Raw genomic sequence first — 15832 nt, forward strand, 5'->3', positions numbered from 1 at the left:
TTTGTACAATGGCACTATGCAAGCATTCCGCCAATCCTCAGGCACCTCACCATGAGTCATACATACATTAAATAACCTTACCAACCAGTCAACAATACAGTCACCCCCTTTTTTAATAAATTCCACTGCAATACCATCCAAACCTGCTGCCTTGCCGGCTTTCATCTTCCGCAAAGCTTTTACTACCTCTTCTCTGTTTACCAAATCATTTTCCCTAACCCTCTCACTTTGCACACCACCTCGACCCAAACACCCTATATCTGCCACTCTGTCATCAGACACATTCAACAAACCTTCAAAATACTCATTCCATCTCCTTCTCACATCACCACTACTTGTTATCACCTCCCCATTTACGCCCTTCACTGAAGTTCCCATTTGCTCCCTTGTCTTACGCACCCTATTTACCTCCTTCCAGAACATCTTTTTATTCTCTCTAAAATTTACTGATAGTCTCTCACCCCAACTCTCATTTGCCCTTTTTTCACCTCTTGCACCTTTCTCTTGACCTCCTGTCTCTTTCTTTTATACTTCTCCCACTCAATTGCATTTTTTCCCTGCAAAAATCGTCCAAATGCCTCTCTCTTCTCTTTCACTAATACTCTTACTTCTTCATCCCACCACTCACTACCCTTTCTAAACAGCCCACCTCCCACTCTTCTCATGCCACAAGCATCTTTTGCGCAATCCATCACTGATTCCCTAAATACATCCCATTCCTCCCCCACTCCCCTTACTTCCATTGTTCTCACCTTTTCCATTCTGTACACAGTCTCTCCTGATACTTCTTCACACAGGTCTCCTTCCCAATCTCACTTACTCTCACCACCTTCTTCACCCCAACATTCACTCTTCTTTTCTGAAAACCCATACTAATCTTCACCTTAGCCTCCACAAGATAATGATCAGACATCCCTCCAGTTGCACCTCTCAGCACATTGACATCCAAAAGTCTCTCTTTCGCACGCCTGTCCATTAACACGTAATCCAATAACGCTCTCTGGCCATCTCTCCTACTTACATAAGTATACTTATGTATATCTCGCTTTTTAAACCAGGTATTCCCAATCATCAGTCCTTTTTCAGCACATAAATCTACAAGCTCTTCACCATTTCCATTTACAACACTGAACACCCCATGCATACCAATTATTCCCTCAACTGCCACATTACTCACCTTTGCATTCAAATCACCCATCACTATAACCCGGTCTCGTGCATCAAAACCGCTAACACACTCATTTAGCTGCTCCCAAAACACTTGCCTCTCATGATATTTCTTCTCATGCCCAGGTGCATATGCACCAATAATCACCCACCTCTCTCCATCAACTTTCAATTTTACCCATATTAATCGAGAATTTACTTTCTTACATTCTATGACATACTCCCACAACTCCTGTTTCAGGAGTATTGCTACTCCTTCCCTTGCTCTTGTCCTCTCACTAACCCCTGACTTCACTCCCCAGACATTTCCAAACCACTCTTCCCCTTTACCCTTGAGCTTCGTTTCACTCAGAGCCAAAACATCCACGTTCCTTTCCTCAAACATACTACCTATCTCTCCTTTTTTCACATCTTGGTTACATCCATTGAATGTATTTCTCCGAAATTCATGTAATTCAATGTTTTGCAATAAAGCGATCGGAGCCTGAACATGCAGGAGGATGAGATGCGTGCAAGGAACAGAGTGAAGTGGAACGATGTGGTATACCGGGGCCGACGTGCTGTCAATGGATTGAACCAGGGCATGTGAAGCGTCTGGGGTAAACCATGGAAAGTTTCGTGGGGCCTGGATGTGGAAAGGGAGCTGTGGTTTCTTGTTCATTACAAATTTCTGCAAACTGATCATATCACAGTAGGAGAATTTAACAAACCAGTATCTAAATGGCGTGAATCCCTTTCTAGTAGCTATGGGCCCACGTGGACTCTACCTAAATTTGTTTGATGATGCCCCTATCTAAGTAGTCAAGAAGCCTATTCGTGACAAATATGGATCTTGTTAATAATAGTGAAGTTTGAGAAAACTGATCACCGACAAAGCACTTTTAAGGTTTTTTTAACATTATGTAATGTTGGTTGAAATGACACTCGCGAATAAATACCAGATTTTAATCGTGCTAATATTTACTCTTGATAGCATTGCTCTTGATAGGTAAACCTGGGATGATATATGCAATGAGAGACATGAATGTAGTTTGGAAAAGCTTCAGAAAGACTTCCAAAGCAGCAGAGAAAACATACGTACTAATACGTAGTAGATGATCTATTTCTAAAACAATACCAGGGTGGTGGAATGGCGAAATATCTTGCCTGTTGTCTAAGAAAGTAAAAACACAGGAAACTCATAGAATCAATAAATATCATGATAGAGTTATGTCTCTTAAATTGTGTAAGAGAAGGTTAAGAGTTACACAAAAAAAAGTCAACAGGAAGTGAATATTACTAAAAATAGCGAAAGAAACCCCTGGAAGCTAGAGTCATTACCCAGTCAATAATTCCATCAATTACGATAAGAAGTGACTTTGTTCAAGAGAACGAAGCCAAGGCAAAAACGTTAAATGATATTTTTTTGCATTTATATTTACTGATCGAAGACAACCCATGTCCCAAAACCAGTTTGACCAATTGCAAGAAACGTCTTCAATATAAACATAAAAGCAGAGGACATACTTTTAGTAAAAACGATATGAAAATAAATATAACGTCAGGTCCTGATAAGGTTTATCAGATATCAATGAAAGACGCGAAAAATGAGATAGTTAAGCAGTTAAGAGTTAAGTCTCAGGCTTCCATTTTCAACAAGTCATTTGCTGCAGGAAAAATTTCAGAGGAATGGAAGTTTGCTGATGTAACACAGATATTCAGCAAAATTCATGCCACTGCTCGGAAACTATTGGCCTCGTTAGCTCAACGTCTATTGTTGGAAACTTATGGAAACTATTATTCGAGATGAGACTGTAAACAATTTACTGGATCAACGCTTATTAAACGATACCTACTATGGTTCTCAACGAAATAGCTCATGTCAATCAAATCTAATTGATCTATATAATCAACATGTACCACGTAAAGTTGTTGATGCTCTATATTGATCAACATGTACCACGTAAAGTTGTTGATGCTATATATTGATCAACATGTACCACGTAAAGTTGTTGATGCTATCTATTGATCAACATGTACCACATAAAGTTGTTGATGCTATCTATTGATCAACATGTACCACGTAAAGTTGTTGGTGCTATCTATTGATCAACATTTACCACGTAAAGTTGTTGATGCTATCTATTGATCAACATTTACCACGTAAAGTTGTTGATGCTATCTATTGATCTACATGTACCACGTAAAGTTGTTGATGCTATCTATTGATCAACATGTACCACGTAAAGTTGTTGATGCTATCTATTGATCTACATGTACCACGTAAAGTTATTGATGCTATCTATAGATCAACATGTACCACGTAAAGTTGATATCTGTTGATCAACACGTGCCACGTAAAGTTGTTGATGCTATCTATTGATCTACATGTACCACGTAAAATTGTTGATGCTATCTATTGATCAACATGTACCACGTAAAGTTGTTGATGCTATCTATTGATCAACATGGACAACGTAAAGTTGATGCTATCTATTGATCAACATGTACCACGTAAAGTTGTTGATGCTATCTATTGATCAACATGTACCACATAAAGTTGTTGATGCTATCTATTGATCAACATGGACGACGTAAAATTGTTGATGCTATCTATTGATCAACATTTACCACGTAAAGTTGTTGATGCTATCTATTGATCAACATGGACGACGTAAAATTGTTGATGCTATCTATTAACATGTACGACATAAAGTTGTTGATGCTATCTATTGATCAACATGTACCACGTAAAGTTGTTGATGCTATCTATTGATCAACATGGACGACGTAAAATTGTTGATGCTATCTATTAACATGTACGACATAAAGTTGTTGATGCTATCTATTGACCAACATGTACCACGTAAAGGTGTTGATGCTATCTATTTAGACTTTCAAAAAGCTTTGGGTAAAGTTTCGCACAAAAATCATGAGCAAAAATTAAGTCGCGTGGCATCGACGAAAATAAAATGTCAAAATGTGATCTGATAAGGGTATTCATTACTTGATCCGGCTGATTTTATTCCTTGTAATGAAGTACAAACTCGTTGGCAAACTATTTACTTCGAGTGAGGTGAAGTACCTTTTCAGCAGGATAGCTAAAATGTAGACCGACCTGCTTAGTAGACGAGTTAAAAGCAGTTATGTAGGTACGTTTGCGACTTAATAGATACTTCTCTGCATGATCACGACCTCCATTATCTGCGCCTCCAAATTCAAAGAATATTTAGGTGACTTTTTTGAATTTATCTGTATACCTTCTAACTGAGTACACTAATATTTGAGTTTCTGATACCTTCTGCTATCATAAACCTCGAAAAGACCCAATGGTCTGATACCGTTTGAATTTCATTGGATTCTTGGTAATATATATCAAGTACAGTATAATTATTCACAGTTACCCCTAATTACTCTACATTTCGACATACAGAAAACGACGCCACGGTAAATATTGTCAATTGTTAGACATCGTCTAATGAGGCTGTATTTTGGGAAAAAATTATTACAAAATAGTCAGTTTCTTCCGTTCTCTTTCCTCATGTTATAAGTTATTCATCTATGGGTATAAAACCATAATGTCCTTACAGTATGTTTGTTCATGTTACACTTTATGTTCACAAGTTCTTGTACCAAAGCGAAAAGTGCTCCACAAACTTGTCTTCTCCGTACACAAAGACATTGTTAAGATACTCTGAGCTAGGGACGAGGTTGACAGAATCAAACATATTAAAAAGATTCTTTTTATTAAAATATCGACAAATAAAAGGTATTCATCTATTTGCTAATTTCTATTCCAAAGCCAATAGACTGATGATAGAAGCCGTCTATTCTACACTTCATCTAAAAGATTAAAAAATCAACAAAATACATAAAAAAAATCATTTTATTATGTAGGAGATGAAGGTCCATAGACAGCCACTGGAGACTGCGCCTCAGTCCAGCAGATAAGAAGAATCGCCTGAAACTTAGAAGATAATGTTAGTAAATTTCATAAGTGTCACCCAATTTTTTATGAAAAGAAAACGTTTCCTTTTTAAGTAAACTTAGGTGCTTAATGTGTACATTATCTTCATATAAATAACCTTGAAGGTCCATGCCTACCATACATATTTTCATACCTTAACAATAACAAAAAGTTATATATGTATATTCTAGCTTCACGTTTTAACACGAACCATGTCCTTAAGATTATTTTACAGAACACTTACAGTGATGAACAGTAGCTCCCCCTCCCTCCCTTCCTCCTGCATCTGGCTGTCAACTTGGAATGTAAACAATGAACGCCAGTTTTGATATTAATCTTTCAAAATATCATAATTCTTATCTTCAGCTAATTCGTTGTTCTCTTCGCAATGACCCAAAATATCAAACTCCTCCAAGTCAAGCCTGTGTAACCCGGCCCAGCCTCATACAGACAACAGCATGTTCAGCTGAACCCAGGTATGAACGTTCAGTCCAGCAGAGTCCAGTTCAAATGACCCTTGACCGTTCCTCAGTCTCTGGTTAATCTCAACACGTCTGGTAGAAAAATGGTTTAAGTTACCACCTGTTTTCAGACCACAAGTTCTCGTTGATAAAACCTAGTTACAATTTAGTCTCATGTAATGCAAGGCGGAACTATAGCCAACTTTGGAAGGTTGAAAGAATAAGTTCAGATGCGAGTAGTGATCAAGACACACAGGAAATGCAAGTGATCATCAAAGTCTATCATTAGAAGGTCACTTGTGCTTTCTCCAGTACAACGCATGTGCCCTGACCTTCGCCTTTTCCAGCACCGTGTAGGTAAGAGGAACTGGGATGTTACCATGGTTATGTGGGTTCTTTTAAATGCTTCCATAACTTTCCTCCCAACGAAAACTTTAGAGAAGTTTTAAGTTTAACGTTGTAGTGAGGGGAGTTCTATGGTAGTCCTGTACCGGCAAGTTTACAAGTCATTTGTCTCATTTCATTAAAAAAGTTTAGACGTTAACTTTGCTATTAATCGTATCCTGTAATGACCGTGTCTTGTAGTGGGAACTAGTTCTGTTCGATACAGTTTTTTGCATTTACAGTAATACCGAAGCCTTGCTCCACCTCTGTTCACAACTTATGTATACATTGTATTTAAAATATTTATCATACTTTGTCGCTGTCTCCCGCGCTAGCGAGGCAGCGCAAGGAAACAGACGAAAGAATGGCCTAACCCACCCACATACACGTGTATATACATACACGTCCACTCACGCACATATGCATACCTATACATCTCAACGTATGCATATATATATACACACACAGACATATACATAATGTACATAATTCATACTGTCTGCCCTTATTCATCCCGTCGCCACCCCGCCATACATGACATGAAAACCCCTCCCCCCCTCATGTGCGCGAGGTAGCGCTAGGAAAAGACAACAAAGGCCACATTCGTTCATACTCAGTCTCTAGCTGTCATGTATATCCCCTTAAACTTCCCCCGCATTTCCTTACTTCGCTGTGTATCTTTACAGATAATGATACAGATAAGACTCCAAACCTAATCGTTATCCAATGGTTAAGCATCAACGATTGAGATGCCACACCTGATACAATGGCAGCAGGTTAACACCACAGTGGCTGTCACGTTCCTATCCCTGGTCCAGGATCTCAAGACTCTAACACCCCTGGGTTACTGGAACAGAAGCTTAACCTAACGTAACACTTCACAATACGTATTTTCAACGTTTTCCGCGTATCACTTTTTCCTTTATACCTGGATATAGGGAAGTTACAGAACTACCTGCGTATCTCAGCGTTAGTGCAAGGCGGTTAATTGGGGCGAGTGTATAGGACTGGAAACCCTTCCCTCACCATTATCACTTTCCAACGACAAAGATGGAAGAGCCAGGAGATAACATCTCCTCGAAATCTAAAGTCGGGGCGTCTGACGTGGATGTACTCGGTCTAAGTTGGCAAATAGTTGTTGTTGTTTAGCGAAATGTTTATATTTTGCGTCCGACTGATGCCAAGTTGAAGGAGGAAGAATGATTGAGGATGAATATAGATTGTGGGGTTGGTGTGAAGACGCGGGGAGAGAGAGAGGTGGTTGTCGAGGGTGAGGAAGAACTTTCAGTACTGACGAGGGTTAGACGACGATGACTGGGGAACTGGTAGAACGTATGAACTCGGCAGCGAGAGGAGTGACGGGAAGAGAGTCGTCTTCTGGGAGCAGGTGAGCGTGTGCTTCGGCACGTAATGAGAGACACCGAAACTTGGACGAGGAAATATCAGAAGAAACAGATTATGTAGCAGTTGAGGGAATGTTTTTTTTGTGGTGTGGTGTTACTTCGTTAGACTCAGTGATGTGGGAAATGTCAAAGGGTTGAGTAATAAAATGATTGGAAATGATTCGATAAAAAAATAGATACGCGAGCATTGGCGACTGAAAGTCGACGGCTGTTATAGGACTGTGTGCCAGTTGACATGTATAGCGTAGCCTGATGGGCGTGGGCCATTGCAAGAAGAGCTTCAGGTATTTGTGTCCTGCCCTTACTTTAGAGAAGCGAAGGTTTGCAGCGGGCTGTACAAAAAGAAGGAATGACCGATGAAACAGCGAGTTTAATAAAAGGCTTTTGTGCACGATTACCAACCAAGAGTAAACAAAAAAAAAATGAGGGATGTGCCGAGTAACAAGAGAAAACGGAGAAAGGAGAGACTATTTAGAAATGCAGTGCTTGCATATATGGTGCATGTGGCAGGTAGGATGTGGGCTTATGAGTGGTAGGACAAATGATTAAGAAAATAATGAAAATAAGTGCATGGACGGTAGCCAAAGGGAAGAAATGCTACGATTTTGGAGGTATACACGAAAGAGACAGATCAAGAGAAAATCGCATGATCTTCGAGATGGAGAAAAAGAAAATGGGTAGAGAATATTTGTAAATTTCGGGTTAGATAGAAGAAAATTTTAGGAATGTAGTAAATAATGAGTATAACAAGAAATATTATATGATAAAGAGAGACCGGAATATACAAAATGCAAAAAAGTGGCGAAATGGAGCGAGTATTTTGAAAGATCTCGATGCGTCATACGAGGCAAGAGATAAGACGTGTTCAGGACTTGAGTGGCAGGGGAGGTGCAAGTCTTGGCGAATACTTTGATTGGGAAAAAAAATCAGGCTTTGTTGAAGACTAAATGTGGTAAAGTAGTGAGAGTAGGTAGGACTACAGTAGAGTCCCTCAAGAGAGGTAGAGTTCCAGGTTGCTAAGAGAGGATATAAAGAGTTGGCAAAGCACACGGCGAGTCACCGAAGGACTAGCAGGAACAGGTCAGGTCATGGGCGACTTTGACGGTGGTTATCTGGAGAATGAAGCTCTTTGTGTACATGTAACAGAGCAGCATCAATCGAAAGGTACAGATTGTTTTCATATGTTCCGTCTGATGAATTTCAGAGTTACATACTTGAAATTTATAGGTTCGAGGAGGTATGATATGGCGTCAGAACCCTTGTGGAGAGTATTATGAATATGCGGGATGTACACAAAGCTATGACATGTAGTGAGGAAATTTTTAGCTTAAGAGGAAGGTATGTGAGTTGAGTTGGAAGGAAAGAGTGAGAGGGGTTCTCAGCGAATGTGGATATACATCATGGTTGAGCTATTTTACACTGATACATCTATGGTGTTGTAAAAGAGAGGATTGAGTGTCATGAGATGGGGAAGCGGATCTACTGTATACTGGGGTAGTGGAGAGTTGAATCAGCTGCTGTTTGCAGATGACACGGCTCTGGTGGCAAATTCCAGAAAGGCCATCAGAAGCTGTCGCCGAGAATTTAGGATGAGTGCGTGAAGCCTTAGAGGTAAGTAGATAAAGGTAAAGTGATGAGGTGCAAGATTCAGGTTGATAGAATTGCAGCCACTACTGAACTAAGAACGTCATTAAGGAACATGCTTCCTGTCTGATGTGATAAAGACGATCTGTAAACATTACCACTAGCTGAAAAAAAGCAATGTCCAAAATATGAAATACTGAAAACATATCTAGATAGTTATATAGTATTTGATAATATGGTCTAAGGCTGCTTGAACCTGCAAGAAGATTTGACCTGCTTTTGCAAGTTGACCAAATTCGAAAACTCACTTGGGAGGCAACACACACATTTGCAGTCGTCACAAACACCATTGATGGTTATCTCATCCCTGCCACAGTCTTCACTACATTGGCCACCTAATTGACGACACATCCTGGTTTTACGGCAGACACTAAACTCTGTAAAGATGAAAGAGAATGATGTCAACATTGATATAAGGTGAGAATGCATTTTTCAAGACTCCGACCTACATCAGCATATCCTACATTAGGACGAGCGAATCGAGTTATTATTTCAGCTTCAGATGTCAGTTTTAAGACTACGAAGACTTCCGTTACCCATACAAAGTCTCAAAGTGTCCGGATCAAGCTTTATGGTGTCACTACCCTACCCATCAGACCTCACCTCAGATCACCTTACACGATCATCAAACTGTAATGAAATCTATATCTAAAGTCTGAAGTACAATACCGAAATCTTTTTCATATAGTTCCCCCTAACATACCGTTCGTCGGGAATATAAAGTAGTGCGTGAGATGGTGTAATGCAGATAAGATTTTTGATTAAGCAAAAAGTTTACTTAAAGTACCTTTGTAAACAACCTCCACAAATGAGTGATAGATGTTCATTGTGTCACTAGTAGCAAAGTTGCATTGACAGGAGCTGTTTATGAGAATTTAGCTCAATGTCTCGATGGTTATCTTTAAGGAAGACAGCAATTGAAATATTCACAATTAAATTCTGTATGGCAGCTTGTGTCTCATTACTCCCTTACTACCCAAAATACCTCGTACCTGGAATTTGATTTCGAAGTGGTATAGGGGAAATGTGGGCTTGGGATATTCATCTGCTTACAGAAAATTGTCAGTGACCGGTAAAGCAATTTGACAGCCATCAATATATCGAGACAGACTTCCCCAGAACTTTTTTTAAAGGGGAAGTAAATGTTTATAGTTGTGTTACTGGAGTGATAGTTTTCATACATGGTGCTTTGACAAGAAAATAGTGAAATTGGAAAAAATGTAGCTTAGACATTGAAGCTTAGCTTATTGATACAGTGGTTAAATTGATGAGTACTACTATTGACGTTTGTGTAAATAAATTAAACATTTCCTTTCCATAGCCAGAGGTTGAACCATTATGTGACATTCATTTTTTCATTTCATTTCAAGCTAGAAGTTTCAGTTTTCTAAATTGTTTCTTACATTTTTCACATGTATATATATGTATGTGTGTGGGTGTGTATATGCGCGTGTGTGTGTGTATGTGTGTGTATGTGTATATATATATGTATATTATCCCTGGGGATAGGGGTGAAAGAATACTTCCCACGCATTCCTCGCGTGTCGTAGAAAGCGACTAGAGGGGACGGGAGAGGGGGGCCAGAAATCCTCCCCTCCTTGTATTTTTTTAACTTTCTAAAATGGGAAACAGAAGAAGGAGTCACGCGGGGAGTGCTCATCCTCCTCGAAGGCTCAGATTGGGGTGCCTAAATGTGTGTGGATGTAACCAAGATGTGAAAAAAGGAGAGATAGGTAGTATGTTTGAGGAAAGGAACCTGGATGTTTTGGCTCTGAGTGAAACGAAGCTCAAGGGTAAAGGGGAAGAGTGGTTTGGGAAGGTCTTGGGAGTAAAGTCAGGGGTTAGTGAGAGGACAAGAGCAAGGGAAGGAGTAGCAGTACTCCTGAAACAGGAGTTGTGGAAGTATGTGATAGAATGTAAGAAAGTAAATTCTCGATTAATATGGGTAAAACTGAAAGTTGATGAAGAGAGGTGGGTGATTATTGGTGCATATGCACCTGGGCATGAGAAGAAAGATCATGAGAGGCAAGTGTTTTGGGAGCAGCTGAATGAGCGTGTTAGTGGTTTTGATGCACGAAACCGGGTTATAGTGTTGGGTGATTTGAATGCAAAGGTGAGTAATGTGGCAGTTGAGGGAATAATTGGTATACATGGGGTGTTCAGTGTTGTAAATGGAAATGGTGAAGAGCTTGTAGATTTATGTACTGAAAAAGGACTGATGATTGGGAATACCTGGTTTAAAAAGCGAGATATACATAAGTATACTTATGTAAGTAGGAGAGATGGCCAGAGAGCGTTATTGGATTACGTGTTAATTGACAGGCGCGCGAAAAAGAGACTTTTGGATGTTAATGTGCTGAGAGGTGCAACTGGAGGGATGTCTGATCATTATCTTGTGGAGGCTAAGGTGAAGATTTGTATGGGTTTTCAGAAAAGAAGAGTGAATGTTGGGGTGAAGAGGGTGGTGAGAGTAAGTGAGCTTGGGAAGGAGACTTGTGTGAGGAAGTACCAGGAGAGACTGAGTACAGAATGGAAAAAGGTGAGAACAATGGAAGTAAGGGGAGTGGGGGAGGAATGGGATTTATTTAGGGAATCAGTGATGGATTGCGCAAAAGATGCTTGTGGCATGAGAAGAGTGGGAGGTGGGTTGATTAGAAAGGGTAGTGAGTGGTGGGATGAAGAAGTAAGAGTATTAGTGAAAGAGAAGAGAGAGGCATTTGGACGATTTTTGCAGGGAAAAGATGAAATTGAGTGGGAGACGTATAAAAGAAAGAGACAGGAGGTCAAGAGAAAGGTGCAAGAGGTGAAAAAAAGGGCAAATGAGAGTTGGGGTGAGAGAGTATCATTAAATTTTAGGGAGAATAAAAAGATGTTCTGGAAGGAGGTAAGTAAAGTGCGTAAGACAAGGGAGAAAATGGGAACTTCAGTGAAGGGCGCAAATGGGAAGGTGATAACAAGTACTGGTGATGTGAGAAGGAGATGGAGTGAGTATTTTGAAGGTTTGTTGAATGTGTTTGATGATAGAGTGGCAGATATAGGGTGTTTTGGTCGAGGTGGTGTGCAAAGTGCGAGGGTTAGGGAAAATGAGTTGGTAAACAGAGAAGAGGTAGTAAAAGCTTTGCGGAAGATGAAAGCCGGCAAGGCAGCAGGTTTGGATGGTACTGCAGTGGAATTTATTAAAAAAGGGGGTGACTGTATTGTTGACTGGTTGGTAAGATTATTTAATGTATGTATGACTCATGGTGAGGTGCCTGAGGATTGGCGGAATGCGTGCATAGTGCCATTGTACAAAGGCAAAGGGGATAAGAGTGAGTGCTCAAATTACAGAGATATAAGTTTGTTGAGTATTCCTGGCAAATTATATGGGAGGGTATTGATTGAGAGGGTGAAGGCATGTACAGAGCATCAGATTGGGGAAGAGCAGTGTGGTTTCAGAAGTGGTAGAGGATGTGTGGATCAGGTGTTTGCTTTGAAGAATGTATGTGAGAAATACTTAGAAAAGCAAATGGATTTGTATGTAGCATTTATGGATCTGGAGAAGGCATATGATAGAGTTGATAGAGATGTTCTGTGGAAGGTATTAAGAATATATGGTGTGGGAGGCAAGTTGTTAGAAGCAGTGAAAAGTTTTTATCGAGGATGTAAGGCATGTGTACGTGTAGGAAGAGAGGAAAGTGATTGGTTCTCAGTGAATGTAGGTTTGCGGCAGGGGTGTGTGATGTCTCCATGGTTGTTTAATTTGTTTATGGATGGGGTTGTTAGGGAGGTGAATGCAAGAGTTTTTGGAAAGAGGGGCAAGTATGAAGTCTGTTGGGGATGAGAGAGCTTGTGAAGTGAGTCAGTTGTTGTTCGCTGATGATACAGCGCTGGTGGCTGATTCATGTGAGAAACTGCAGAAGCTGGTGACTGAGTTTGGTAAAGTGTGTGAAAGAAGAAAGTTAAGAGTAAATGTGAATAAGAGCAAGGTTATTAGGTACAGTAGGGTTGAGGGTCAATTCAATTGGGAGGCGAGTTTGAATGGAGAAAAACTGGAGGAAGTGAAGTGTTTTAGATATCTGGGAGTGGATCTGGCAGCGGATGGAACCATGGAAGCGGAAGTGGATCATAGGGTGGGGGAGGGGGCGAAAATTCTGGGAGCCTTGAAGAATGTGTGGAAGTCGAGAACATTATCTCGGAAAGCAAAAATGGGTATGTTTGAAGGAATAGTGGTTCCAACAATGTTGTATGGTTGCGAGGCGTGGACTATGGATAGAGTTGTGAGCAGGAGGATGGATGTGCTGGAAATGAGATGTTTGAGGACAATGTGTGGTGTGAGGTGGTTTGATCGAGTAAGTAACGTAAGGGTAAGAGAGATGTGTGGAAATAAAAAGAGCGTGGTTGAGAGAGCAGAAGAGGGTGTTTTGAAATGGTTTGGTCACATGGAGAGAATGAGTGAGGAAAGATTGACCAAGAGGATATATGTGTCGGAGGTGGAGGGAACGAGGAGAAGAGGGAGACCAAATTGGAGGTGGAAAGATGGAGTGAAAAAGATTTTGTGTGATCGGGGCCTGAACATGCAGGAGGGTGAAAGGAGGGTAAAGAATAGAGTGAATTGGAGCGATGTGGTATACCGGGGTTGACGTGCTGTCAGTGGATTAAATCAAGGCATGTGTATGGGGGTGGGTTGGGCCATTTCTTTCGTCTGTTTCCTTGCGCTACCTCGCAAACGAGACAAAGCAAAAAAAAAAAAAAAATATGTATATATATATATATATATATATATATATATATATATATATATATATATATATATATATATATATATATTGTTTTTTTCTTTTTTTTTTCCTTTGTCGCTGTCTCCCGCATTTGCGAGGTAGCGCATGGAAACACACGAAAGAAATGGCCCAACCCACCCCCATACACATGTATATACATACGTCCACACACGCAAATATACATACCTATACAGCTTTCCATGGTTTATCCCAGACGCTTCACATGCCCTGATTCAATCCACTGACAGCACGTCAACCTCGGTATACCACATCGATCCAATTCACTCTATTCCTTGCCCTCCTTTCACCCCCCTGCATGTTCAGGCCCCGATCACACAATCTTTTTCACTCCATCTTTCTACCTCCAATTTGGTCTCCCACTTCTCCTCGTTCCCTCCACCTCCGACACATATATCCTCTTGGTCAATCTTTCCTCACTCATTCTCTCCATGTGACCAAACCATTTCAAAACACCCTCTTCTGCTCTCTCAACCACGCTCTTTTTATTTCCACACATCTCTCTTACCCTTACGTTACTTACTCGATCAAACCACCTCACACCACACATTGTCCTCAAACATATCATTTCCAGCACATCTATCCTCCTGCGCACAACTCTGTCCATAGCCCACGCCTCGCATCCATACAACATTGTTGGAACCACTATTCCTTCAAACATACCCATTTTTGCTTTCCGAGATAACGTTCTCGACTTCCACGCATTCTTCAAGGCTCCCAGGATTTTCGCCCCCTCCCCCACCCAATGATCCACTTCCGCTTCCATGGTTCCATCCGCTGCCAGATCCACTCCCAGATATCTAAAACACTTTACTTCCTCCAGTTTTTCTCCATTCAAACTTACCTCCCAATTGACTTGAGCCTCAACCCTACTGTACCTAATAACCTTGCTCTTATTCACATTTACTCTTAACTTTCTTCTTTCACACACTTTACCAAACTCAATCACCAGCTTCTGCAGTTTCTCACATAAATCAGCCACCAGCGCTGTATCATCAGCGAACAACAACTGACTCGCTTCCCAAGCTCTCTCATCCCCAACAGACTTCATACTTGCCCCTCTTTCCAAAAACTCTTGCATTCACCTCCCTAACAACCCCATCCATAAACAAATTAAACAACCATGGAGACATCACACACCCCTGCCGCAAACCTACATTCACTGAGAACCAATCACTTTCCTCTCTTCCTACACGTACACATGCCTTACATCCTCGATAAAAACTTTTCACTGCTTCTAACAACTTGCCTCCCACACCATATATTCTTAATACCTTCCACAGAGCATCTCTATCAACTCTATCATATGCCTTCACAAGATCCATAAATGCTACATACAAATCCATTTGCTTTTCTAAGTATTTCTCACATACATTCTTCAAAGCAAACACCTGATCCACACATCCTCTACCACTTCTGAAACCACACTGCTCTTCCCCAATCTGATGCTCTGTACATGCCTTCACCCTCTCAATCAATACCCTCCCATATAATTTACCAGAAATAATCAACAAACTTATACCCCTGTAATTTGAGCACTCACTCTCATCCCCTTTGCCTTTGTACAATATATATATATATATATATATATATATATATATATATATATATATATATATATATATATATATATATATATTTCATACTATTCGCCATTTCCCGCGTTAGCGAGGTAGCGCTTAGAACAGAGGACTGGGCATTAGAGGGAAATCCTCACCTGGCCCCCCTCTCTGTTCCTTCTTTTGGAAAATTAAAAAAAAAAAAAAAAAAAAACGAGGGGAGGACCTCCAGCCACCCGCTCCCTCCCCTTTTAGTCGCCTTCTACGACACGCAGGGAATACGTGGAAAGTATTCTTTCTCCCCTATCCCCAGGGATAAAATTATATGTATATACATATATATATATATATATATATATATATATATATATATATATATATATATATATATATATATATATATATATATTTATATCTATTTATTTATTATACTTTGTCGCTGTCTCCCGCATTTGCGAGGTAGCGCAAGGAAACAGACGAAAGAAATGGCCCA

At 40.3% G+C, this 15832-nt stretch overlaps 1 protein-coding gene across 4 annotated transcripts in view; it reads right to left on the minus strand.

Annotated features, from left to right (window-relative positions):
* Nucleotides 1-4875: 4875 nt before the first annotated feature.
* LOC139748061 (uncharacterized) overlaps nucleotides 4876-15832 on the minus strand; it is a 96764-nt gene continuing 85807 nt past the window's right edge. For 3 of the 4 annotated variants that reach the window (XM_071660646.1, XM_071660648.1, XM_071660645.1), the window contains 2 exons: nucleotides 9254-9382; nucleotides 4876-5113 (listed from right to left, as the gene is read on the minus strand). In XM_071660646.1, coding sequence (XP_071516747.1) covers nucleotides 5082-5113; nucleotides 9254-9382 — 161 coding nt within the window. In that variant the 3' untranslated portion in view covers nucleotides 4876-5081. The remainder of the gene's footprint in view (nucleotides 5114-9253; nucleotides 9383-15832) is intronic. The other variant, XM_071660647.1, reaches the window with a different exon arrangement.

The sequence above is a fragment of the Panulirus ornatus genome, chromosome 72, assembly GCF_036320965.1.
Source record: "Panulirus ornatus isolate Po-2019 chromosome 72, ASM3632096v1, whole genome shotgun sequence".
In the NCBI taxonomy this organism is placed as follows: domain Eukaryota; kingdom Metazoa; phylum Arthropoda; class Malacostraca; order Decapoda; family Palinuridae; genus Panulirus; species Panulirus ornatus.